The 27,147-nt window shown below is 48.0% G+C and overlaps 1 protein-coding gene across 5 annotated transcripts in view; it reads right to left on the bottom strand.

The window, feature by feature from the left end:
* Nucleotides 1–9,881: 9,881 nt before the first annotated feature.
* Nucleotides 9,882–27,147, bottom strand: part of Ncoa7 (nuclear receptor coactivator 7) — a 120,513-nt gene continuing 103,247 nt past the window's right edge. For 4 of the 5 annotated variants that reach the window (XM_023714190.1, XM_004630240.2, XM_023714189.1 and 1 more), the window contains 6 exons: nt 21,765–21,912; nt 16,011–16,139; nt 14,702–14,854; nt 13,235–13,330; nt 12,706–12,779; nt 9,882–11,883 (listed from right to left, as the gene is read on the bottom strand). In XM_023714190.1, the coding sequence (XP_023569958.1) occupies nt 11,748–11,883; nt 12,706–12,779; nt 13,235–13,330; nt 14,702–14,854; nt 16,011–16,139; nt 21,765–21,912 (736 nt within the window). In that variant the 3' untranslated portion in view covers nt 9,882–11,747. Of the gene's footprint in view, nt 11,884–12,705; nt 12,780–13,234; nt 13,331–14,701; nt 14,855–16,010; nt 16,140–17,329; nt 18,578–21,764; nt 21,913–27,147 lie in introns of those variants that run through there. The other variant, XM_004630242.2, reaches the window with a different exon arrangement.

Raw genomic sequence — 27,147 nt, 5'->3', positions numbered from 1 at the left:
GCCTGGCCTGCGCTCTGGGTCTATTCAGGATCCCAGAGCCCCGGCCCTGGGTCGTCTCACTTACTGGCCAAGCCTGCGCTCTGGGTCTGTTCAGGATCCTGCGGCCCCAGGTCGTCTCACTCACTCGCCTGGCCTGCGCTCTGGGTCTATTCAGGATCCCAGAGCCCCGGCCCTGGGTCGTCTCACTTACTGGCCAAGCCTGCACTCTGGGTCTGTTCAGGATCCCGCGGCCGCAGTCGTCTCACTCACTCGCCAGGCCTGCATTCTCCAGATGTATTATTTTAAGAAGCATTTTTGCAGTAGAGTTACTGGAGGCTTCAGTCCATACTCAGCTGAGTCTAACGCAGAGCAGCACATAGCAGAGGGCAACCTTTCATGGTGGCAGCAAAGAGCAAGAGCCTGGACTTTTCTTTGTTAGTAAGTTTTTTATTACATCTCATATTTCATTGGCTGTTATTGGGCTATTGAGAGTGGTTATATCTTGTCGATTCAGTTTTGGTACTTTTTTGTCTGGTTCACCTATCTTTTGGGGATAAGGGGGTGTTAAGTTCTCCTGTTAAGAGTGTTGTATTGAATATTAGATTTTTCATGTCCATTAAGATTTGCTTTACATAGTTGGGTGCTCCTGTATTTGGTGCATAGATATATATGAGCATTACTTCTTCCTCTTGAATTTTTCCCCTAACCAGTTTATAGTGGCTTTTTTGATTTCACTTGATCATTCTTGGTTTGAAGTTGAGACTGTCTGAGAACAGGATTGCTACCCCTGCTTTTTTCTGAGGTACTGGGGCATGTATTTGTGTTCTATCCTTTGACTCTCAGCCTATGAATGTCTTTATGAGTTAAATGTCTTTCTTATATACAGCATATTGTTGGATTTTGTTTCCTAATCCACTATGCCCATCTATTTCTCTTAATTGGTGCATTGAGTCCATTTACATTGATGGTTAGAATTGAGATGTCTTGACTTACGATTGCCATGTTATTTACCTGTTATCGTTTACTCTTTCTCCTGTGTTTAGTTGCTTGCCCTATTTAGTTGGTTGCTTCTGATTTCATTTGTGGAGTTCTGATCATTTTGGTCTTTCTGTAGAACATGTTTCAGTAGCCTGTGTAGGGTTGGCTTTGTCATCATGAAATTCTTTAGTTGTTCTTTGTCGTGGAAGCATTTCACTTCTCCATCAAACTTGAAAGAGAGTTTTGCAGGGTATAGTAGTCTGGGCTGGAATTTGTTTTCATAGAGGACTTGAAGTACTCTGCTCCATGCTCTTCTTGCCTTCATGATTTGTGAAGAGAATTTGGCCATAGTTCTGATGGGTTTTCTTTTGAATGTGATCTGCTTCTTTTCTCTAGTGGCTTTCAGTATATTATTTTTGTGCTGCATATCTGGGATCTTGATTTATTATATGTCTTGGTGTGTTTTTAATTGGGTTGGTGTTACTTGCCGTTCTGTATGCTTCGGTTACCTGAATGTCAGCTTATTTCCTCATATTTGGGAAGTTTTCTGCTATTACTTCTGCCCATATTTTTTAATGTCATTTGTATTGACTCCTTCTTTCTCATTGATGCCTATTAGTCTAACATTGTTCATCTTTGCATCGTCTTGCAGGTGATGGATTATTTTTTCCTGCATCCTAGTTGTTTTTTTTTTTTTTTTTTTTTCGGAACCGAGGATTGAACTCAGGCCCTCATGCTTGCCAGTCAAATGCTTATTCTACTGAGCCATCTCCCCAGCCCTATCCTAGTTGTTTTTAAGAGATCCTTTCTTACCTTTTCACTAGCTGCACCAGCGTCTTCAAGTTCTGAAACTCCGTCTTCACTTTCACTTAAATGGTTTCGCAAGCTTGTGATTGAGATTTTAAGTTCCTCTGTATCTCTTTGACTCTGCTTCATGAGATGTATTTCTTTCATGTATTGCTCATTTGCAGAATCCGTCATTTTTCTAATATCCTCTATTTTTTTTTATCAATACCTTCTTAGAAACAGTTATTAATTCTATTAGTGCAGTGTTTTTTTCAGGTTGGGTTTCCTCCCTATGTTTCCGTAGTTGATTCTTTTTTTCAGATGCTATGAGTTCTGAGAATTCTTTTTTTATTTCAGAAAATTCCACTCTGAGTTCCTCTATAACTTTCTGCTGTTGCTTATTTACTATCGATGCTATTAATTCATACATTTGAGCTGAGCTCGTAGAAAAGAATTCCACTCTGAGTTCCTCTATGACTTTCTGCTGTTGATTATTTACTATCAATGCTATTAATTCATACATTTGAGCTGAGCTAGAGTCCTTTGCACTTGTTCTGGGTTGGCATTGGGTTTCCTCCATATGTTTCTGCATTTGATTCTTTACTGCAGATGTTATTAATTCAGAGATTTCTTTTTTCATTTCCAATCTGAGTTCCTCAACCTTTCTACAGTTGTTTCTTCATTTCAGAAGCCAATGATTTATTGATTTCAGCTGTGTGATTTCCAATTTGTTCTGTGTTAGTGTCCTCTGCACTTGTTATGGGTGGGTATGGGTTCTGAGATTGCATTTTGCTCCTTCTTGTTGTCATTTTGTGTAGCACTGTCTTCTGACCTTTTTTGTAGAGCTTTGGTGCAGTTATAACCTTAGCACCTACTGAAGTTCAGATGCAGATCTACAAAGTTTGGGTTTATCCAGCTGTGCCTGGCTTGGGTCTGGCTGCTGTGCTCAGCTCCTTCCTGCTGCTGACCTTGAGAGTGAACCTGTTGTGCCCCTCAGGCAAGATGTTCCGCTCCTGGACTAGGTGGGTGGTTCTGTCACCTACTCTCTTTGCAGGGATTGCAGTTTCAGGATTTCATCCCAGACCTGTATGCCAGGCCTGAGCTGAGTCTGGTGGGGACAAGGTGGAGTAGCGGGGAGAGGAAGCTCTCCCACACAGATACAGGGCCTGGGCTAGGACTGGATCTGGGGGTCCCTAGAATGCGGCAGATATCCTCACGCAGTTGGCGGTGTTGAGGGTTGCTGTGGAGTGTTGGGGGGGTTCAAGGGGGTGGAAGAGGGTCTCACCCACTCTGTGCCTGGGCTTGGACTGGCAGGTCCCCTCATAAGCTTTTTTAAAAGTCTGATCCTCAAGCAAAGTATTGATAGGAATTCTTTTTTAAAAAAATCAAGAGTAACATTGTACTTCAATGTTGTATTCTTTAAAAAAAATTTTTTTTATTTATTCGGCACAGGGTCTCACTATACATTTGGAAGCTGTCTCAGCTTCCCCAGAGCTGGGATTACAGGCATGCACCACCGTGCCCCATTTAGGTGGCTGGCATGGCATGCAGTGCAGGGCATCAAACCTGGGTCCTTGCACTTGCCAGGCAGGCATGTAGACTGATGAGCCATTTCCCCAGCCCCTGTTGCCCTATTTTGAAAACATAAAATGGCACACAGGAAGGTGAATCCGCTTGCTCAGAGTAAGTTACTTGTGTTGGACAGAGGCATTGTCTTACATTCCTCTCTGTTGCACCAGAGACACTTCTCCTTTCCCTGAAAACAGCAGCACACAGCTGCCATGCAAAGCAGCGCCCCAGCAGGGGAAGACAGGGCCACTGGCCGGTCACCTTCACAGCTGCGCTCGGTCCTGCACACTCTCATATGAGCCATCGTCTCCTCTGCTGTGCACATCCTGGCTCCCACCTGTTATTCTGGAGGTAAAGGAGCCCCTTTATCCAAACTCCTGCTACTTCTCCACACCTTTCTGTGCCTCATGGCTCCTTGGAGTGCTTCCACTGCGGAAGCCACTGCATCATGGGACGTAGTTTCCACCCTCAGCGGCCTCCTGGAGCCCACTTCGTCTTCTCAGAACTCAAGCCCGCCTTGCCCCAAGGGCATCCTAGGGCATCATGACTTGCAAAGCTCCATAAGCAAAACCACCTGCTCCTTCCACCTCTCAAGGGGCTGAGAGATGGGTGGCAAGGCTGGAGTCTCACGCTGCCCTATCTGCCTGCTCCTGGAGACTCCATGCCCACAGCCGCCCAGCTTTGAGTCTCACTCACAGCCTGAGGCACAGAGCCCTAATCGTCAAGCTTCTAGATTATTTTCCACCAGCACCTGGCTCAGGACAGCTGCCAGATCCCTGCCAGAACTCAGACGACTTTACGTCCATGACTCACAGCTTCTCAAGCACCTGGGCTCTGCGGCTTTTGGCCTTGACTCCTCTGTGGAACCCGTAGCCCTGGCGAAACCCTAGCGCAGCCTTCACCCAGACTCCCCGAAAAGCATAACTGCATAACTCTGCGCATCTCTACCAACACCTGTCCCAGAGGGTCTCACACTTTTCTGACTTCCTGATAATTGCTGATCTTAATTTTTCTTTCAGGTCTCTCAGTCACTGTTACGGCTTGTGTCTAGATGTTCCCCCGAGCCTTGTGGTCACAAGTGGAGCTTTTGCAGAGGTGGCTGGATCTATGGTGTGTGACTCTGGGATTCATGGTGCAGTGCTAGGGACAAGGGCACTTGGACGAAGGGTGTGTGCTATTGCCCTGAGCAGTTTGGTTAAGATGTGACAGAAAGGAAGAGCTGCGCTCAGCCCTTGTTGCTTTGCTACCTTCTACGCACCCCCCCCCCCGAACTCTTTCTCCTCTGCCACACCACCCTGCCTTAGATCGAGCTGATTGTGGACTGAAGCCTTGCAAACTATGAGCTAAAAAATCCTTTTGTCCTCTAACTTTGGGTACTGAATATTTTGTCTCAACAATGAGTAAAGTCACAAAGACTGTCACCCTCGCACTGCACTTCCTTCCACACAGACCTGTTGGCTCCCCAGATTGATTCTGGGCACCCCTTAGCATTCTCCATCAAGTCTCCACATGAATAATGTCTCTGTTGTGACCATATGGCTTATTATAAAGATGGAGATCACACATGTAAAGTGTGGGGAAGAGTAACACAAGAGTTTAATACACTCATGGTTCTTCTCGCCGAGGTCCTGACTGGCACTTCTACAAAGGTCACGAAACTAAATAACAAATGCAAATGTATGCCCAGATCTGTACAACAAACCAAACGGACAGAGGTGCTTTTTCATGCCTCTCTGTAGTTACTGCAAGTGTGAGACTTAAGCAAATACTGGCGTCGGGCTGGAGGCTGTACAGCATGACGGCCTGTTCTCCCAGGAAGAAGTAAATTAGATTAAACTCTGACTAAAATCCTTCATTCTTAAGGCAAGAACAGCAAAGCTATCAAGATAAAGGAGCTAAACTTGAAGCCAGTACAGAAGACATGAAGAGATCTCATGAAAGAGGAAATGTGGACAGCTAAGAAGCGTGGAGGCATTCCCATCTGCACAAGTAATCAGAGCACTGCAAAGCAAAGTGATGCACGTTCCTGAGGTTAGCGGCTACCAGGCTCAGGCCATCAGGTGCTGAATGGACACCCATGTGTGAAAGGGATGCAGTCACTTGGGAAAACACTGAGATGCTGACTTCCAAAGCCAGGCACCCACGGAGGCCCCACAAAGCCATAAGCCAAACTCCCCAAACTTCTGCCACAAGCAGCTCTCCACAGACAGCTGAATAAACAAAGGTAGAGCAGATTGCTCATGATGGGGATTATGAAACACAAACACATAAATGGCCTATACCTACAATAAAAGAAAGGAAGAACTGTAGAAACAGTGTTGATGAGAAAGGAAAAGATGATGCCACGAAAAGGTAAATGTGATAATACACCAAATGTGATAAGACAGCTATGGATAGGCACACAGTCTGAGAAGTGTGCTGTGGTGAGGTATTGTGTGCAGACATCAGAGGATGTCCCTGCACAGCTAACACAGCCATGGCGTCACTAGTTATAGAGCTTCATGGTTCCGTACTCTACGTTGTCTACCATTGACCAAAATATTACACGGCACATAATTGCATAATGGCACTTTCCATCTGTTCACCTACTTAATTTTCATAGATCGATGTGAGGTAGGTATTATTGTCCTCATTTTGCAGGTAAGGAAATTGAGGCAGAGAGTTTTGTAACTTATGCTAAGCCAAGGTGTCAGGATCTAGCTGACAATTACTGTACGTTTATATGGTGTCAGATACTGCTACTACTTTGCTTCTGTTACCTGAACATTTTATAAAAATGTTCTTCACAAATATCTCTCTCTCTGTCTCTCTGTCTCTCTCTTTCTCTCTCTGTCTCTCTGTCTCTGTCTCTGTCTCTCTCTCTCTCTCTCTCTCTCTCTCTCTCTCTCTCTCTCTCTCACCTGGCAGATCTTCCTTCTTCAATTTGATCCCAATGAGTTAGGACTAGGAAATCCAGTTAACCACATACTTTTGCGCTCTTCTCCCAACCCCTATCAGCTGATAGCTAGATCCCCATTTAAGGGCTCTTCTGACCCATTTCTCACTAATCACCTGGAAACTCAACATGGGACTCACTGCCAATATTCTAAGTCTCTGAGGCTCAAAGTTTTTGCGATGCTATCAGCTGCTAGGAGACCTGAAAATGCAGAAAGTCTTCGGGGGGTGGGGGAGCTCATTGCCCCGCATCTGTTACCTAAAGGGAGGAACTCCAGGAACTACAGGGCCACTCTTTCCTGCCTGCCAATAGTGCGTCTCAAAGATGATGCTTGGAAGTCTGCGGTTCCGCCTTGTGGGTGGGGAAGGGAATCGAGGCGGGAGCTCCCCCACATGGCTGTGGAGCACTGGACCAATCCCTTAACCCCTTGGGGACTCACTTCCATGTGCACTTCTGATCTGTTAATGAGTGCCTCTAGGGTCCCCTGTGCCACACTTGGGCTTGGGAAGCAGGTGTGAGACACAAGTGGCCTGAGAGGAACTTCTGGCCACTGAAACACCCCATTCTCTAAGCAGAGGGCTGTGGATGCAGGCACCTGAGTGGGGAAGCAGTGGGTGGGTACTGGAAGGCAGATGTGGGAAGAGCTGGCAGAGGTGGGTAAGAGGTTGGGTAAGAGGTCAGTTCTACCTAAAGACTTCCTGGCTCTAACCTTCATTAGCTCTGAGACATCAGGCAAGTTACCCACCCTCCTAAAGAAACACTGCCTCATCTCCAAACAGACTAGACTTCTTCCATTTTCATTTTGAAGTATCAAATAAGATACAGCATATTAAAGAGGCAGTCAGGCTAGATAACTGTTCCCTGTCCTCCTCCTCCTCCCCTTCTGACACTTACTAACACAGAGATTGTTTCTCCCTGAGGCAGGGCACAAGGCTCTATGGAGCAGGAAGAGGTCTCTTCCAATCTGGCCTTGCCCTGGCATCCTCTTGCCTTGTGACAGTTCCTAAAGATGGTGGCATGACTTAGGGTGATGACTCTAGGCCTGTGGAAGTACAACTGACACTGACGTTTCTAAATGCACTGAAGTGTGAGGGGGGTAGCTCAGCACAGAGCCAGAGAGAGGGGGAGAGCACTTAGAGAAGAGGAAGATGCTATTAATAGATTCGGGGTGAGAGCTTAAGCACACATGGAATAAATCTACCAGGAGCTAAACAATTGTGGTCCAGATGTTGGATATGATTGATAAATGGTAAAAGTAAAAAGTCCTCCTTATGTATGAAGAAACAAAGGTCATTTTTCTGTGTTTTTTTTTTTCCTGTGGCCTGAGGGTGGAGCAGCATGTAGTGCCAGAGATTGAACTGTGGTCCCTGCATTTGCCTAAGTTTACCTAAGCAGGCGCTTTAGACCGCTGTGCTATCTTGCCAGCCCAGCATGGGTCTTAATATATAAATTAAGCAAAATCTTTGCAACATATGACAAAGGGCTCTCAATATGCTGAGACAAGTTTTTTTTTTTTTTTTGGCGGAACCGGGGATTGAACCCAGGCCCTTGCGCTTGCTAGGGAAGTGCTTAGTCCACTGAGCCATCTCCCTGGCCCAGGGCTCTCAATATGCAAAGCACTTATAAATCATTAAGATGATGAACAACAGCAAAATAAAGGCTATGGATAGCCTGTTCAAAAGAACACAAAAGACACAAGTAGACAATAAGCATAGAAAGAAGGTCTTTCATAATTCAAGAATTAAAATGAAAATAAGCTACCATTTGCACAAAAATAAAGAGCTGGACATAAGCAGTACTGCTGAGGGTATGAGGTGACTGTGTAACAGTCACTAGACTTATATGAGGTATTTTTTTTTTTTTTTTCTTTTTTGCAGTACTGGGTGATTGAACTCAGGGCCTTGCGCTTGCCAGGCAAGTGCTTTTTCTACAGAGCCATCTCTCTGGCTCCTTTGTATGACTTTTGAGGAGGCATAATTAACACATTTTTTTGTTTTGGTAGTACAGGCTGGCCTTGAACTCACTAAGCAACCCAGGCCAGCCTCAAACTAATAGCAGTGTTCCTGCCCCAGCTTGCCAAGTGCTGGGCTCACAGGTGCACACCACCAAGACTTGCTAATAAGTTAATTCCTAAAATAAAACGTGCATACGTTCTGGTTCACTGATAAAAATTCTCCTACACATATATAGTGCATAAAGTACTAGGCTCAAGGTATGCAAGTGTGCACTTAGAATTGTTTGTAACAGAAAAGGGAATAAAGGACAGAAAGATGATGCCAAACTATCAAAGAGCTGCAGCCTTCATACAAATCTGCATCACTGAAGAATGTTCTACTGGGTGGTGCTAGTGCAAAACTAAAGGTCTTGAGAGAAATTTGACCAAGAAACACCATGCTGATGTCAAAACACCATTCTGATGTCTTCATTGACCAGATCAAAGATAAAGGAAGCCAAAGATTGTACTTTGAAACAGAAGGCAAAGGAATGAGGCCTCGTGTCTGGTGAGTTGGAAAACTTAATTTTCTCAGGAAAGACACTTCCTTTTAGAGGTCACGGTGGATCAGAGGGAGGAGGGAAGGAGGTGGTGCAGGAGACAGGACAGAATTGGGGTTAAGGCTTCCCCACAATGAAAAAAAACACCGTGCCCTGATTGGACAGCAGGAAGTGGTCAGAGGCACTCGCACAGGGGATGCGGCTTGCCTGGAGTTTTCTGGAACTTCCCTTGACTCTGACCTCCTTAGGCTTCTCCTAATCTGATTAGTAAAAAAAAGCTTAGACATCTAAGCTTTAAGAGATTTTCAATACCTTTCTCAAAAGGAGAGGTGTTCTTAAGGCTTGTTTCTTCTAAAATGTAGAAGTGAAGTGAGGGGAAGCCATTGAAGGCAGCTGTACCTCTCACGCTAGCTCCAGGTGCCCCTCGCGGTGTGCCGCATGGCAGTGTACCCTCTGCATTTTCAACAGTGTCTGAAAAAACACTGGGCAGGTTCTGCCCGCCCAGGTCCTCTGAGGTGGACTTATAAACAGGACTTTAGGAGCCTGGCAACTGCTTGGTGTCTTCTTCTTCAGAGCCAGGTGGCAGAAAATTTATCAGATTACAGTAAGGTGCTGCTTAGGAACTGGGAAGCAGGTTGAGTCTTGTGTGAAAGGGCTCATTATGAGAACAGAGGAGAGAGCAGACTCCAGGGAGCAGGGGGAGGGGCTTCCCGGGTGGCGAGTGTGGGATCGCCCCTGATGTCTCATTGCTTGCTTCCAAGATCAGGTGACTTTGGTCTGGTGACCCTTGCCACACTGGGCCTCCATGTCTTTTGTGCTCTGCAGATGGTGCTTTTCCCCAAGCTGAAGACCTGTGGCCACGCTGCCGGAAGCGAGATTCTCAGGGCCATTTTCCCAGTGGCTCGGACAATCATCATGCGTGACAGTGATTTTGAAATCAAGTGTGTTTACTCTTATGCCAGAGTGTGCTACTGGGTGCGTTGTCAGCCCTACTGCCCTCTCCTGCTTGTATGCAGCAGGAAGCTACAGCACTGGTGTGATGTGCTCCCTTGCAGTCATCTGGAACTTAACTGGCAACATCCCTGAGGCACACGGTACCCAATAAACACGCGGCGAATTAATGATGAGGACGCAGGCACTCTGAAGGCGTAAGTTCCTTTATTGAAAATATTGGGGCGGCACTGCATTACATATAGTCAGTATCCATAAATGAAGGGCACACATTTCCGATGGGACAATACTGCTTTAGGTAGAGAACACAACAGCCGGAGACGCTCTCGGGAGTACAGGATCACGGCCTGCACTAGGAAGGGTGAGCTCTATGCGAAATGACCGTTGTTTGATAATAGCACATGGCTGCGAATGGCAGGAACGGGCAGCATGGCCACCAGGCGACAGTCCTGACATCTCACAGGACTCAGTGCCCAGGGAGCACGTCGGCGGAGCTGCCAAAGGGTTGCCCAGAAAAGATCCCAGCAGGAGGACTGGGCCAAGAGGACGCCGGGCCACAGAGCTGAGAGCTCACACCCAGCCTTCACCTGAACGCGCATGGACTGTCACATGGTCACTGCCGGCCAACGGCAGGTTGCTGGCTGAGCAGTATGTCCTCTGGCAAGTTATCACAAGTAGAAGAATAAAGGAATAGTCTGATTTTTTTTTAAATGAAGACATATAAATACTGCCTGTTATTAATTTTTCCTTGCAAAGATCACTGGGGAAATAATTTGTGACAAATCACTTCTCAGCTTTGGCTGTTACTCAATTTTTTTTTCATTAGTAATCTTTGGTTTTCATATAAGTCCGACAATAATATTGGTTAAGGTTTGTTAGGGTGTAAAAAAGTTGAAAGCTAAAAAATAGTTGTTTTAAAATTCTAATTTTGATATGAATACATTTATTTATTTATTTATTTTTAAACAAGAATTTTGAAGCCAAGACAACTGGTCCGATTGTACATTTTGACTTTAGACGTGTGGAAATTAAAACACTTGGTCTCTTTTAAAACGGAGGCCTGCTCATTAATGTAAACAGCTGGGAGTGGGCTGCGCACAGCAGACTGGGAAGGAAAGTGTGTTGCCAGCACGCACGCACGCACGCACGCCGCACGCACGCACGCACGCACGCAAGCTCTTGGAAGGAAAACATTTTCTTTTCAGAAGTAGGGCTTGCGCTAAATCTCAGTTCACAAAGGTAGTCATTTTTATAAATATGAACTCAGTGATGATAAGAAATGGCATTTTTCTGCTTTACACTTACTTGCTCAAGGTAAGTAATTTAAAATGTATCCTTTTAAGGACAAAAAAAATCTGGCTTACATAACAAGCAATGAACCTTGGTCATGAGCTTTTGAAAGTCCAGAAATACTAACATTTATCACCCTAAACAATCAGGGCAAAAAGAAAGTCAATATAAAACTATATAAAACAAACAAACTTGTTCCCCAAATGTAGCACAGCATGTATATTTCAAGATTTGACACAGTAAAAAGGAAAAAACCTGCTAACACATTTTAGACAATATACTAGATATAAATAAAACATTTAAAAAATCATACATTCCTTTTAAGTGCTATTTCCTTTCAATTGTTCTAAGTCACACTAACCATGGCAAACAACAGCTGTACATTTTGGTAATGAAAAGTATGCTGATAAATACACAAGGCATGTATATATTTCCACAGTATTTTTTTTCACAGTTACCAAAAATAAAAATTGCATTCAACTCATACATCTATGAACACTCTGATTCCTCGTATGGATCTGGAAGAGGTGAAGTGCCAAGTCTTCTTCACCGATCAGGACGTCGCAGGGCTCTCTCCAGCGTCTGCCCTCCACACGTACCTTTCGGGGTCTTTCTGCAAGGTGAGCATGCTCAGAGCTGACGGCAGAAAGAAAGCATCGTGGCTGGATGAGGCGGCGGGGGCTGGGCCTTCTGCATCTTCCAGCCAGCTGAGGAGGATGGTGCCAACCCTGTCTTTTTCATGGAATAGTTTAAGGCAGTCTGAAATTCACTCGAATGTCCATACCTCTAGGTCCTGAACTATGAAGTCTTCCTTTTTGGAAAGAATATCATTATTGAAAGTGCTGCAGGAGTTGCTTCGCCCATGGTATAAATCAGCATCGAGCCATAGACCAAATCGTCCCCTGCAAAGAGGTTAGCGAAAAAGGTGACTGCACTGAGCTCCCACACAACGTCCTCCTGTCTTCTCTCTTTAATGGACAGACAGGCACACCTCTAATGTGTGCCCAAGGTGAGAATTTCTTTCTTTTCCTTTCCTTCAAATAACCTATTTTTCCTAAAACACAAAGGCAGTAGTCTCTTTTAGGCATGATCTCTGATTCTTACTCTCTGTTGTTAGTCCACAGTCCTAAATAAGCTGAGCTGTATAAATTCCCCAGAACTGCGGACAAGGAATTCTGCTGGGCCCAGCTATTCCCTGTCTACTCTACTCTGTCCTCAAGGAGCAGAGGACATTCTGCTACAGCAGTGCATGCACACCATGGTTACGGCAGCACAACTCATGGCCGCTAAGCCTGGAAGCGGCCTAAGGTCCAGCAGCAGATGAGTGGACACGGAAGCTCCGGAGTGCACATGCAATGGAGCACTGGTTTGTGATGAAGTCTGAGTCCTCTGTAGGAAAATGGGCACATTTTAAGATCAGAATGTTACATGAAGTAAGCCAGACACACAGGCTTAAACACGCATGGGTTTCTTACATGGGAAACCCACGGTGTGAATAGAGAGCAAAATGAGAGACGTCAGGAGAAAAACAGAAATAGCAAACAGGGAGACGGAGCTTTTGCATATGGGAAGGGAGCTAGATACAGAGGGAACAAAAGAAAAGAATGAGGGTGTGCACATGCACACCAGCTTTCAACGAGGGATCTCCGTGATTTACAAACGTATTAAAAAAAAAGACCCTCTCGGCTTAAGTGCTAAGACAGCGGCAGTGACAAAAACCTTACCCTCCACCACCAAGTTCTAAAGAACTTATGTCTCCATTGATAAAATACGAGTTTTCTCCACTCCACTTGAAGACCTAGGGAAGAAACACAACACAGAACAAACTGCTTAATCTGGGGGGTCAGCCAGAACATCTTTAAAAAAAAAAAAATATTTCGTCTTTTTGAGACAGGGTCTCACTATATATTCATGCTGGCCTTGAGCTCACTCTGTAACCCAGGCTAGCCTCGAACTCACAACAATCCACTTGCCTCAGCCTCCCATGTGCTGGGATTACAGGCATGCACCACCACACCTGGCCAGAAGGCATTTTGCTAACACACCACATCTCCCACTAGCTACGATGTGGGAAAGACCTCCTGGCTGCACACCTGCTGAGCTGAGCTCAGATGAGTGCCTCCCTCCCCGGCCTGGGGCCCTAAGTTTACAGAATCCCCCCATGGGGTCCCTGGGAGCTGCTGTCACCCCACCCCTAGCTGGCAATGTGACATTGAGAAGTTAAATATTCGTCCTCTGAGGCATCCACTGTACCTTGAAATTTGGGCTAAATGTGTAGAGAAAAGTCTCTCCTGTGCCATAATAGTGGTCACTGAACTTGAAGGGGTGAGTTGCATAGGCTCCGAAAATCTGCCAAAAGAAAAGCGGGCTGTCACTTGCTTTCAAGTCTAATCTCCCCATGAAAGGCTTCCTGAAGGGCTCTGACGTGACCCAGTGCTGAGGTATCATTCTACCTCCTTTAGTCAAGATTACTAGAAAGTGGGAGCTCTTCAGAAAAAACCTCAGAGCTTCTGGTGGAGAAAGAGGTGAAGGGGACCTGCATAGAGTAGCACTGAGGCTGGGCCCCCACTTTTTGCTGCCTGTTCTCAGACTGGAGCCTTCAGCTGGGAGATGTTCAAAGCAGGGACAGGGTCTGTCCTTGGTGCCAAAGAATCTCACTTATTAATGAGATTTATTACATTTTCCTGAATAAATATTTTTTCTCTTGCTGTATGCCCTTAGGACAATTTCCAGAGACTCGCAGGGACTGCTGCTCTGATTCCTGCCAGTTACGGTTTTCACTTGGGGCTGATTCTGCAGAGCTCCTCAGTGCTGCCTCTCTGCATGATTTTTTTGTGAAACCTGAACATGACCACCCACTTTTAAATAAATTTACAGGTTTTGTTCTATCGCGCTTCTAACCAATCATGTCTCTCTCTTTGGACAGCAGGGGAGGGGAACAGAGCTGGAGTCCAGGTGTCCTCACCCGGCACCAAGATGGCCAGGGCCGTGGCTCACAGAACCCCACTTCCTGGCATATGGCACCCTTTGGCTGCTGGAGCTTTCCTGGGTGGTGAAACTGGGCTCGTTCAAGGCGGATGACGTTGCTCCCCAAGCCTGCCAGCTCTGGGAAGAAGCAAAGGGCCAACACTAGCTGTGGGTGTGGACCTGTGTCTGGCCTGGTGGCATCAGAGGCAGCAACCAGCTTCTCCAACATTTCATTAAATCTCTAAGTAATATTGAAAACGCACGTGTTGTAACAAAACTTGTTCTTTCTGCGGTGCTGGGGACTGAACCTAGGGCCATGTGTGTGTAAGGCACGCGCCCTGCCACTGAGCTCGATCCCCTTTCCTGGTGCTTGGCTTGGCCACAGCAGGCAGGACCTGTGGCCTCTGTCCTAGCCACTGAGCAAGAGCCCTGGAACAGCCCCTGAATTTACTCTACAACTATCTCAACACCCAGCCTTGCTTTACCCCAAGTTTTCCAGCTTTAGGTTGTTGAATACAATTACAGTTTTCTAATCCATGACTGGCGTAGGGACAGAAAACTCGTTAGAACGTGACCATGTCTGGGCATCTGTTCCAGTTTCTTTTCACCCCCAAAATACACGGGTGATTTACTTCAACAAAGTGAACTAGCAAAACCCATCTGAGTGAGGCGAGGGTACTGGACGCAGGGCTCTATCCGGTGGAGGGGCAAGGTGACCATCAGGCAACCACCCCACCCGGGTGTGGGCCGCACCTGGTTATCCATGTCTTTGATGACCAGCAGCACAGGACTGTCCAGCGACGCCGACTTCCGGTAGAGCGTCTTCAGGCTGGTTCCGTGCTCCAGTGTGCTGTAGGCCAGCCTCCACGGGTAGCCTTGCACCCGCGCAGGGAGGCGCCGGGCCAGCTGCAGGGCCAAGGGTGCAGAGGTCACCAGACAACTCTGGCACAGATCACACAAACTTGCAGTACAGAACAAGTGTCCGTAGCTCACACTCATAAGCACAAATTCACGTGCACTCAGCTCCCTCTGCCAGGCCAACACTTGCCCCCATAAAGAGAAGGAATGTGATTCACCGTCTGACTGCATGCCTTTCGGCAATGACACACATGGGCCCATCGCCGACTAAAATGCACACTTGAACACACACACATCATGCCAGACGAACAAGTAGGGCCTGGGAAGCCTTACTTCATACTTCAACCCAACGTTTACTAAACAGTGGTGCCTGCTTTTTAAAATTGTCCTTTGTTCATGCTTATGCCAGGCATGATGGCACGTGTCAGTAATCCCAGGACCTGGGAGGATGGGGCAGGAAGATCACTAAGTTCAAGGCCAACGTGACCTATACTGTAAAAAAATACCTACACAGACCCAGAGCTGTTCAGGAACTGCAGCTTCCCTCCGAGGGGAGGCAAGAAAACGTGCACACTTCCTGCTGCAGGCAGAGGGAGCCTGTCCTGAGCACCCCCAAGACGTTCTTCACCTGCATCACTGCTAGCTGCTGCAATGCTGGCGATGCAAAGCTCTCAGAGGAGGCCACGAAGGGCTGGGTCTCGTGCTGAGTGAGCCCTGCAGGGGCAGCTAACTTGGCCACAGCTGTGGGCTTTCCTGGCTTATCTGTAAACTGAGGAAGCTGAGCTGAGCATTCCTTAAGGTCTCTGAAGTTCAGGTTACTAAACTACCTGATGACAGAAGCCGTAAGCGATTCCCTACCAGGGTCAGCTGTGAGTGCACTCATTACAGTTCACATCACTGAGTGATGTTCACAGAGTACAAAGCACACAGAACAAGGAAAATCCCTCCTAAAGGCAGATGCTTCCCTCTTACAGAGCAAGGAAGCGTGCTTGCTGCCCTGATTTTCCTCCATCTGAGCCACTCCCACCCTGGAGCCAGCCCACCCATCACCATGGGACACAGCTGGGTGGCTCAGGTCCTCAAAAGGTAGAGCAGGGTTCCTCCAACGCACGGGACAGGACAGGCCTTTGCAGGCTGCCACGTCCTCTTGCAGGGGCAAACGCAGCTCTAGCCTGGAGGCGTCAGCCCAAGCCCTGGGAGTCACCTGCTCCACGTGCACATTCTCCAGGAGCGCGCTGTGCGGCTGCAGCACGGGCAGCCCCTCTGCCTCCTCCTCGTCCTCGAAGTCGCTGCACGCGCTCTTCCTGCGCTTGGCCTCCTCCACGGTGATGATCTAAGTGTAGCACAAACCAGCCCAGGACAGGGTCACTCACTGGTCCTCAACCGCTGAGCGCAACCTCGCCCACTTTCATCAGTTCCAAGAGGAGCTCTGGGGAAGGGGCTGACGTCCCCATTCTAGAACAGGTGCAGAACCGAGCGAGGGCTCCACAGCGGGCCTTCCACACACATGAATTAAAGAAAGCCAAGCACTTTCCTGCTCTTACTGCAGCTGACCACTCCATCCTCAGGGAGAGCTGCTTACCACCTGCAGGTAATTTATACTCTTGCAAATTTATACTTATTGCAATGATTCCTCGTTAGCCTCTTTCTAAATTCAAGGAAATAATTAGAAAGCACTCAGGGGGTAAGTCTTCTATAAATATGGAGTTTGAAACAATAAGGAAAGCTTGTAATCAAGGTTGCTGTTTTCCCTCAAGGCTGTGCACTTAGCAACCATGTCTGATAGAAATAATACATGATAACAGCTGCCAGGAACGGGAGAGGCCTGAAGATCCACTCTAAATCACAGCGAGGTTACGAGTCTTTATGGACAGCTCAAAATGAACTAAAGTATTCTTCCCTTCTAAACTGAAAAAACATGTTGTACACATTTATTATTTAATTGAAGCTCTATTTATGAACTACCAAAGTCGTCCTCACCTTAAAATCTATTTTCCCTTCTTATATGCTAGATAAACCACTAAATTATTTAAAGTTAAATTCCACTAGACAACAGACCACCAAAACAGCCAGGAACCAACAACAATGGCTTTGGTGTTACAGAGCAAAAGCAGATGTTACACCTAGTGAAAGTTGTCGGAGAAAGTATTACTCAATTTCCAACCGCACAATGACGGGTACAGAGTGCCTGCTGTTATCTGAGACAGATTTCTGGCAGGAAAATAAGCTGATAAATTGTACCATCTTCTGGAGAATTTAGAGAAAATATTTTCAAAGTATCACAAAAGCCATGCTTTAAGTGCACTGGACAAAGCCCCGTGTTTTGGGTGAACTCCCCACTTCACGAATGGCACAATAAGGCTGTGGAATGAAAGACCTCAAATGTGGATTCCGGATGCTTACGGAGGGGCACCACAGCCAGCACCTCTGCAAGGAATCAAGTGACCTGCACCATCCTGTGGTAGCCCCGGGAGTGACATCGCCAGCACCTGGCTGTCCCCAGGCACATGCCAGCCACCCTACCTTCACGAAGGGCTCCTGGTCAGGCCTGGCACAGTAGAAAATCTGCATGTTCACAGGCAGCCGCCGGCCTCTCATGGTGGGAAGAGGTCTGCTCCCTCTGCAGGGAGGACCGGGTCTGCTCCTTGCGCCTCCACACCGCGGCCACTCTGGGCTGCAACTGTTTTTAAGTATCAGACTTCCTGCATGATTAGGTTTCTGTTTCCCTTAGGAGGGGTTTCAACAGTTCCACAGGAACACACCCAAATTAGGACTTAGAGCAAACAGACTTCCTGCCAGGCGGAGTGGGAGACTGTAAAATGACACTTTCACCTTTGAAACCGGTGGTTTCCTAGCACTACAATTCAACCCTATTGTTTGAGTTGTTTTTCCTCCTACTTTTCTTCCCAGTTGCCCTTGGGCTAATGCAGCTTCCCGCCCTGCCTTTTCAGTTTCCTTCCAGCACCTTCTGGTAAATCTCCATTTTGAGGGTTTCATCTCCTGCCTCGGTTTGAATCTCAAAGGTAGAGCGGTTACCTGGGCAGCCCCCCTCCCCCGCAGCTAGAACGTCACCACAGCTGGGCTCCCTGAGGAGCCAGGGACTGAAAGGACAAGACCCTGCTTTACCCTAACCTTTACCTTTACCTTTGGTATCCGAGGGGTCACCCTCCCTGCGCTGTGGCAAACCGAGGCTTGCCCTTCAAACCTGTCTTACTGGGTACCGAGCAACACCTGTCCATCTGTCTGCAGAGCAGATGGTGTGGGCCAGCAAGGAGGCAGAGCGCCTCTGGGTCCATTTTCAAGATCTTCCTGTGAATTTTTGAGATCTCAGTGGCCTTGCAGGTGTGGGGACTCCAACGAATGTGGTGCTAGTGTTATAGAGAGCTAAATTAGACAGAACTATTATAGGCGGTCAAACAGCACTGGCCTCGAAGGAGCCAGTGCCGAAGACCGTGCATGCACCTGTGGGGGAGGTGGAGCTCTGCTGGGGGCCAGAACGCAAGACAAAAATGAAAGCAGTGCATCCCCATATGGGATCCCCAAGGATAAAGGTCAGGGGCTCACAGTCCTAACTGGTACTGATCACCTGAGGAAGCCGGAAGAGCCCCTGACTCAACCCCACAGGAAGGCCCTGGCCTGAGTCTGCTACGTGACTGCTAATCTTGGTGGCTGACCAGCCTGTCCCGCCTCATGCCCACCTGCCATTTCCCAAGTTTCCCACCTAGGACTGCCTGATCTCGTGGTTTTGCGCTATACATTCCCTAGAAAAGGCAAGGTCCCTTCTGTTGCTCTCTCAGATGCTGTCTTTTCACAATACAATACATATGTCCTGCTCTTAAACTCTGCTGTTCCTAGAATTCATTTTTCAATTTTAGAGAACACAAACTCATACTGGGCATCCGGCAGGCTGAGAGTTTCTTTCCCTGTGTCACTACCGCATTGCCACAGTAGCCAGGCTGTAAGACGGCTGGTGGCAGCTCAGTGACAGCGCTGGGTGAGAAGCACACTGCACCCTGACACAGACAGACGGTAGAACACACAGCCTGGCTGCGCCTCCTGGGAACACCCTGGGACCCCACAACTATGGCTTCAGATCACAAGCCCTCTCTCTCTAGCCCACACATTTCTGTGAGGGCAACGCTTACCTTTCTGTCTAGTAAATAGCCTTACGCCACTTGCTGACATCTGGAAAGTTTTTTTGTCGGGGGGGGGGGGAACAAAGTCAGGGACCTGGGCTGGGCTCCTTATCTCAGCTTTAATAACTTCCAAGGACCCTGCCTGGTGACACACAGAGGTGTATCCAGCCAGGTGTCCTGTGACCATACATTTGCCAGCTGGGGCATCGGTGAGGCCAGAGGGCAGGCATGCAGAGCGGGGCTCTGGCTCCCTGGGGCTGGAGTGAGCTGTGGGGCTCAGGAAGGACATGGACTTCCTCTGGCTTTGCTCCTGTGTCAGACCTCCTAAGAGACTCTTCAGGTGGGGACAGGACTTGATATTTCTGTGTCCCTAGCCTGGAAGACCAATGTCACACCACCTCGGCCCTCAGGGCTCCAAGGAGCTGGAGACCAGCATCTGGAGGAACCAAGACCATGGCAGTTCAGGGACAAAGATGGCAATCAGTTCTTTGGTGATGCTGGGGGTGGTGTGTGTGGCACCAGAGGTGACTGCCACTGGTGGACAGTGAAAGAAAAAAGGGCAGCTGAGAATGGGAGGCAGCAAGCAGGCAGTATGAAAGACACAGAAGAAAGCAACGGCACGTGGAAAGTCCTCATGGCCAAAACAGAAGTTGGCTCTGGGTGAGGAAGGATGTTCTAGCCCCGCCCAAAAGGAAGAGTAGCATCCCAGGGGAATAAAAGAAAGTGAGGAAATTGCGTCCACTAGCCTCTTCTTTGTCAAAATGGAGGAAAGGGCCACTCTACGCATCCATAGACCATAAAGGGTGCTCAGGGTTTCAGAGAAGGGCACAAGGTTACAAATGGGAGGTGACTAGAGATAGGTGGAAGATTTGTAGTCATTGCTGAGGACCGAGGTGGATTCAGAAATCAGGTTTTATAGCATCATTCTCCCTGGATGGTACCTTTTTGCTGTTGTTGATTCTGAGACAGGGTCTCCCTTTGTTGCCCACGCTGCTTCTCAATTCACAAGCTCAGATGATCCCCCTCGCCCAAGGAGGTGCCAGGACAGCAGAAGTTTGCTTGCCCCGCCCCGCCCTGCCCGGGGTTTCAGTTCTCTGCAATGGTTCATGAGTGCAGGCCATGTCTGGCCTCCTGGGAGCAGAGACAGTGTGCGGAGACACAGCAGGGCAGCCAAGACAGGGGAGCACGTCCCACAGGTGAAGGGAGGCTGAGGCACTCAGGTGTCCTGGGAGGGCTGCGTACTCGCTCACCGTCTGTCCAAGCTAGGAAAGAGGTAACCCTCAGAGGGCCAGAGAGGAGCAGAAGAGGAAGGAGTGGAGGGCCACGAGGGTGCCTCTCCTTGAAGGAGCATCTGTCTCTATTTTGGCGGAGCCTGGCCCTGTGTCTGTGCACTGACCTGTGCAGAGCTGACTAGGACTTTTCTTATCCCTTCAATGGCTTTAAGCAATGCTTACTGCTCCAGCCGAGGAGCTGGTGGTGGTCTCTGAAGGTAGCAGGTATGTTTCCCAGGAACCCCCACCTGCTGTTCCCCTGTGAGCCGGGGTGAGGCGGGGTGAAGAGCCAGTGCTCCACAATGTCTGCTGGGACAGAGGCCTCAGAGTCTATGAATGCCTGGGGCCTGAGAGATTACATGTCAGAGCTGAAGCACGGGCCCCCAAACATTAGACATCGTCTCAGTTGTGAGCGCAGACTCCAGCTTCTGCGCGTCCTTCTCTGCACATTGCTCCGGGGACTTCAGGCCTCCTACCTAGCCCAGCTCACGGCACATACCTGCTCCAGAGACCGGCACAGCCACTCGTCCTCAAGCCTCTCCTTTCCTCATGAATGAACAAAATCCAGGCTCAGCCCTTGTTCCATCACTGTGGCTAGAGTTGGGGCCCCTGGCTCCCCACAACTACACATGTGCCTCAGTGTCTTTATTCTTGTAGTAGGTTGTGCTAGAAGTGGTAGAATGGAATTACCCTGATGGGATTCTAACAACTTCCCCATGGGATTACACATATTTGTTCCCTCCTGTTCCCGCCCCTCCCTTTCCTTTCCCCTCTCTTCTTTCTTTTTTCTTTTAGGCTGGGAACTGAACTTGCGACCTTCCACTTGACAGGCAGGCACTATACTGCTGATCTACATCCCTGGCCCTAGATCAAGACAAGGACCGGGAAGGGCTCTCTACAGAGGGAAGCAAGGAAACGAAACTGGAGAGATCCAGGAGGAGGAGGAGGAGGAGGAGGATAGGCACAGTGCTGAGGAGGAGGAAGAGCTGCTGTTCTTCTCCCTGGTTTACCTCCCACCTCCCTGGCCTGCATGCACACTGTGCAGAGCCCGTCTCGACCATCTCCCTGCCCTGGGCTGGCCCCAGGAGGTACCTGACACATGTCTAAGTGTGCAGCCTGCCAGCCACACCAGCTCATCATCTATTTCTGGTACTAGGAATTGAACTCAGGACCTCACAACGGCCAGGCAGGTGCTATGCTGCCGAGCTAAATCCCCAGCCCTCTCCACGCAGTTTTGCACAGGACACAGGGTAAGCAAGTTTTATAATACAGTTGAAGTGATATAAAAAATACAAAAGGAAGGTTTTGTGGTATAAATGTCACAGGATTGAAAGAGTCATGTTCAACCGAGGATCCCCGAGAGCTGTCCGAGTTCCCTGAGCACAGAGAGCAGCGTGGCAGAGAGGATGTGGCTGCTGAGCCCCACAGCTGGCCCAGTCCTGTAGCTCTACCTTACTTCCAGCCCAGCACCTGCGTCCGAGCAGCACACCATCTCTGACTGCACCCTTCCTTTTCTGAACCAGGGAGGCCATGTCCCCTGCACGCTCTCACCTCCCAGCTCTTGGTCGCAGGCTCACTGAAGAAGTTGTCAATCATATCCAGCTCTTCCTTTTCTACGACCACGAAGCCTTGCTCTTTGGCGTCTTTCCCATAGACGTCGGGAGACCACTGGACGAAGAACGTGTACAGGTGATCTACCCTGGAAAACACATTTGCGATGTGGGTTAACATCAGGTCAGAGAGGGACTAGCAGGGACTGGAAGTACCCACCATCTTCTTCCTTTTTGGCAAATTCACTTTGCTAACTGGGAAATTCCCCCCACACAAGGCTATCTTTATGAGAGACTTCCAAGACTGGAAAGTAAGAGCCAACCCATGAAAGCAAACAGCTGCAGGCTCTGAGAGACTGTTAAACTGTCCTCTGACCTGAGGAACACATCAAAAATGGGAGACAGAACTGAAAATCACAACAGAATACATACACTAAGTCTTTCTTGTTCATTGAGTCGTCTTGCACTGAATGACTCCTTGTACTCATGGAAGAAAAATGTTGATCTGGAACTTTATCCAGGAAAAAATACAAACCATAATCCAGTGGTCCTTAGGTGAGTCAAAGCTCTATTATGTAATGATTTTAATAAATATTTCTAATTACTACTATTATTGAGACAGTGTCTCACACAGTGCAGGATGTCCCTGAGCTCACTCCGTAGCTTGGGTGGCACTGAGCTCACTGTGATCATCCTGCCTCAGCCTCCCGAGTGCTGAGATTATCGGCTACACCAAGCTCAGCGCATCTCTGGTCATTAGAAAGTGCTGGGACTAATATTAGTTACGATCATAATCCTCGCGAAAGACCTAATCTTACTGGCAGAGCAGTGCACTTTGTAGCCAATTCCCTCTCTGCTTCCGTTTTCAGTCTCTACTGTTCTTGGCCCACTCTGCAGGGCACAGTGATGGCATTTCCCAGGGGAGCGGGCTCTGCACAGAATGCACCTCAACCTGTTTATGTCCCCTCTCCTCCCTCCCCCACTCCCCCATCTCATTCCTCCTTCTGGCTGCTGATCTCATGCACATTTGGGACAGGAAGTCCGATTTCCAGGTGTCACCAATGGGCAGGTGGCACCTTCCTGAGCAAAGACTGGAGCTCTGAGTTCCTGCTTGCAGTGTCCCTGGAGTGAGACAGCCACCACCTCTCAGGCTTAGATGCTGTGTGTCCTACACCTCAGAACAGGAAAGCACCACGTGTCGGACCACAAAATGATTCATGCCTCGTGATGGCTGCTCCATGAGACAGTGCTGATTTATCAGTAATTATGGAGAACTTATAATTATGTCAAATGGTCATAACAATACTAATGGGAACAAACAAAAACAGAAGTGTCACCCACAATCCTGACATTGAAAAGGACCACACTGTGCTAGGTTTGCATACCCCCAGCTGTCCACGGGCTACACACTTTCCGCATGGTCCTCCTCGTCCTTGGGGCAAGGCCACCCGTTACACGCATCATCACACACAGAGATAGCACCGTCAGCACACATGCATCGTTAACTGCTCTAACTTTCTGGATTCCAGCAAGCCGCAGAAGCTCACATCTGCATCTGCAAGAGACTTTCCTTCTACGAATAATGCTGTATTGAATTTCCACAGGCTACACCTTTTACCGTCCTTTGAGTTATTTTCTCAAGATTTGTTCCCAATCATTTCTAGTCCTTCTGGCTAAGATCGAAGGAAGATTATTCCCAGAAAGGGGATTAATGGGCCAAAGGACATGATTTTATATTGGTGACTGATCTTACAAGTTTTGAAAGGCCATTACTCATACTGTAGGTGTTTCCTAACAGCCTTGCTTACCTTTTGGGTAAAACAAGTTTGCTCTATTTAGTTTTACCTGACTCATTTTCCGTCTCAGGTTGAACATTCTTTTGTGAATGGGCTCTGTGCTTTGCAACATCAGTATTTTTCTTTTCAATATAATGGAATCTTTTTGTAACATAAACATTAATCACTATCAAATTTGTTTCTAAGTGGTTGTTTTTTTCCTAGTAATTATGTACCCTCCCATAGTTCAGAATTATAAATTTCATATATTTTAAAGGTATATTTCTTTTCAGAGTTCTCCTTCAAATGGAAGGAAGTTGTCACCAAATGTATCTGCGCTGGCATGCTAATTTCTACTACAATATTATGGGTGTGGATATATGTGTTGATTGTGTGGGGCTCAGATGCGGAAGTTTCCATTTAACGAGGCCCTGTATCCGGTTCTGTCCCACAGCGGCCTCCCACTGCCCTGAGGGTGACTTCCTACACGTGGCTGACACTCTGATTGCCAGACTTCAGCAAAGATCACCCTGCAACAGTGTGTAGACCTCTTCCCAGGAGGGTGAAGAGGGCCTTAGGAGAAAAGACCTGGGTCCTCCAACAGGGGGACCTGGGCTTTCAACATCCCTCAGACTTGACTCTGCAACAGTGGTGACATGTCCACCCTTCTGGACCATCCTGAAAACGTGGGTTTCACCATGTATCACAAGCACAAGAATCAATTCCTTAAAACCAACAACCAACAACCAACAGCCTGCTTTATTCTGAATGCATCCTACTGGTATTGCTTTGGACAAATACAATGGACTCTAAAAGGTAATATGGGAAACTGATCAAAATGCTTAAGAAAACATTGGGTTAAAAGATACAGTATTCTCTATCATACACATCTTTAAATTAACTTTTGGAATAACAGTATATTTATACAACAAGCATCAACATTCTTTTTTTTTTTTTTTTGCGGAACCGGGGATTGAACTCAGGCCATTGGGCTTGACAGGGAAGCGCTTATTCTACTGAGCCATCTCCCCGGCCCTCAGCATTCATTTTTGAGTCTCGCTATGTCATGCAGGCTGGTCTTGAATTCACTACGTGGCTCAAGCTGGCCTTAAACTCAAAGGCCCCTGCTGCCTCAGCCTCCTGGAGTTATAGGTATATGCCATTATCAAGATTATTTGAAAAGCCACTTCCACGCAGGGCATAATGTGCATGCCCATAGTCCCAGTGCTTGGCAGATTGACACGAGGGGAAGGACTTGAGTCTGAGGTCAGCCTAAACTATATAGTGAGAACCTGTCTCAAAAAAACCAAAAGCAAAACAAATAAAACATCGTTTTCTTCTCATATCCTGACCCACCTCCCAAATAAAGGTGATCACTTTGTTTCCTGGGTATGCAGCAGTATGTACACAGACGTAAGCACGGGTAGGTACCCTTTTCGTCTTCCCCTCTTCATTTCTGTGTTCTCTATATCATTTTTTTTCACTTAATAATGTATTTGATGTCTTTCCACACCAGTAAGTGGACAGCTTCCTCGTTCCTTCCATCCCAGTCACACGGTACTTTGCCACATACACTTACCGTAGTTTATGTTATCACCCTCTATAATTAAACATTTGAGGTGTTTCCAAGTCTGTCCTGTCATAAACGTGATGCGTTCACTGTACGAGTGTCATTTCAATGTGCACAACGCACTGCATTGCAGGATGCGTTCCCAGAACTGTGATGATGCTGTCACAGAAACAGTGCACATGGTTCAGCTCCATAAAACTAACGCTGTCTCACACTGGGCCATCCTGTGCACGGATAGCCTCACTTCTGTCCTCTGAAGTCCCTAGCGCGAACTGAGAAAATGTGAAATAAATCACCAGCCCAATAGGCTGGGTAAGTACACAATTCCAACTGTCTTTTCTATACTTAAAAATCTGATGCATATTAAATGTATTTTGGAGTACAGTCAAAGCCAAGTATGTGTCATCCTAACTTTTGAAAAAGGAGACATTATCTGTATAGTGACAGCAGACAAGATTCCAAAGCAGTAAACACAAACAGGTTCCCGTGAGCCAGAGGGAGCAAAGCCCGGAGCCCTGAGATGCGTCTATGTCCGACACCCACTCTCCTTTGAGGTTCACCGTCATTACCGCTTCTCCGATGAGTCCAGGTGGCCCTGACAGAGGCAAGCCCACAGGAGCGACACCCTTCTCCTCTCCACCATCCCTGGGGGAGCCTTCCCAAGCGTGCTGGGAGGATTGCTCAGCCTTGTGGGATTGTTCTAGGGGCAGAGCAACTTGGGCTGGGTGTGCTGCTGCTGCTGCTGCCGCTGCTGCAATCTGACACGGCCCCTGCCACTCGGGCATGGACGGCGTCCACACACGTGAGCTGCTCGGGAACCGGGGCAAGTCCAGCGGCCAAGGCTGCCCTTCGCACTGCACTTCTACTGACCGCAGCAGGGGTCTGTAGGCAGGAGGAGGTGTTCTCCAACTGTCACACAAGAAAGGCCCAGCGCCACAAACACCTCGCATGACAGAGCAACATGTCTGAGTCAGTGCTACCGAGGACACCGTGCCTCTGGCCACCAGGTCCTCACACTGCACAGCGACGTTCTGAGGGAAGGGTGTCTGTGCCCAGCAGACAGATACAGGAGCTGAGGCTCTGGGAGGCTGAACACGGTGCACGAATGCCCCACGGAAAGGAAGGCCCAGTCAGTTCACGCTGATGGCCTTTTTAAAAATGCTGAACTCCAAGGAGCACAGCACCGTTGCCGTCTGCCTGTCTCACATAAGCGTGGGTCGCTTCCTTGCTTGGCTTCAAGCTCTACTGCTGAGGCTGAGTGTACCTCAGCAAGCTGTCCTGGTGGCCAGGCAGCAGTGCTCCTCAGTGCCTGTCCTGGTCCCACACTTCCCTGGCTGGCATGTAACTCCATCCCCAGGACCCTGAGCTCTCACACGGGACGTGCTGGGCAGCCATCATGGCTCTCCTCGTGCCTCAGGTGGTGGCTGTTTTCATAGAAACAGAGCTTCCCTGTCCACACAATTTTCCTTGCCTCAAGTAAAATGAGATGGGAAACTTCAAAGGTAAGTTCTGCAGCGGGGCACCCTGAGGAGCAGGTTCACTCTTTTCTCTCTAGATACTGCATTCTGGGCCTTGACCTCCTCATTAAAGAGAATGTCCCACAGAGCACTCCCTGGTCCTCTCACAAGGGTCTCCCACTGTCTCAGAAAGAAAGGGCCTTCACTCTATGGAAGGAATGAAGGATTAAAAGGACCTCCTCCACAGGAGACAATAAATGTTCATTTAGATTCAATCTGCTTACTTTGCGAAGGCTCCCAATGGAAGCAGCAGCTGGCCCTCCTGCCAGCTCTCCTGGGCTCAAGCCTCTAGGCTTGGTTTGTTATTTATACTATTTAATTGCAAGAGGATATGATTACATTTTCTTTTCTGAATGACAGTTGCTTTAAGTTTACTCTAATTCTTAGAATAGTTCTTTCTGGCTAATGGGGTTTTCCCAGTTGTGAGTTTCCAGAACCTAACAGACCTTGGATTCTGGGAAGAGACTTCACGTCATGAAGTCCCCTCACCCCTCTGCCTTCCATCTTGCCAGTGCGTCCTGA

Source organism: Octodon degus, unplaced genomic scaffold (genome assembly GCF_000260255.1).
Source record: "Octodon degus isolate 3935 unplaced genomic scaffold, OctDeg1.0 scaffold00034, whole genome shotgun sequence".
NCBI classification, from domain to species: domain Eukaryota; kingdom Metazoa; phylum Chordata; class Mammalia; order Rodentia; family Octodontidae; genus Octodon; species Octodon degus.
This window is presented reverse-complemented; position numbering and strand designations above follow the sequence as displayed.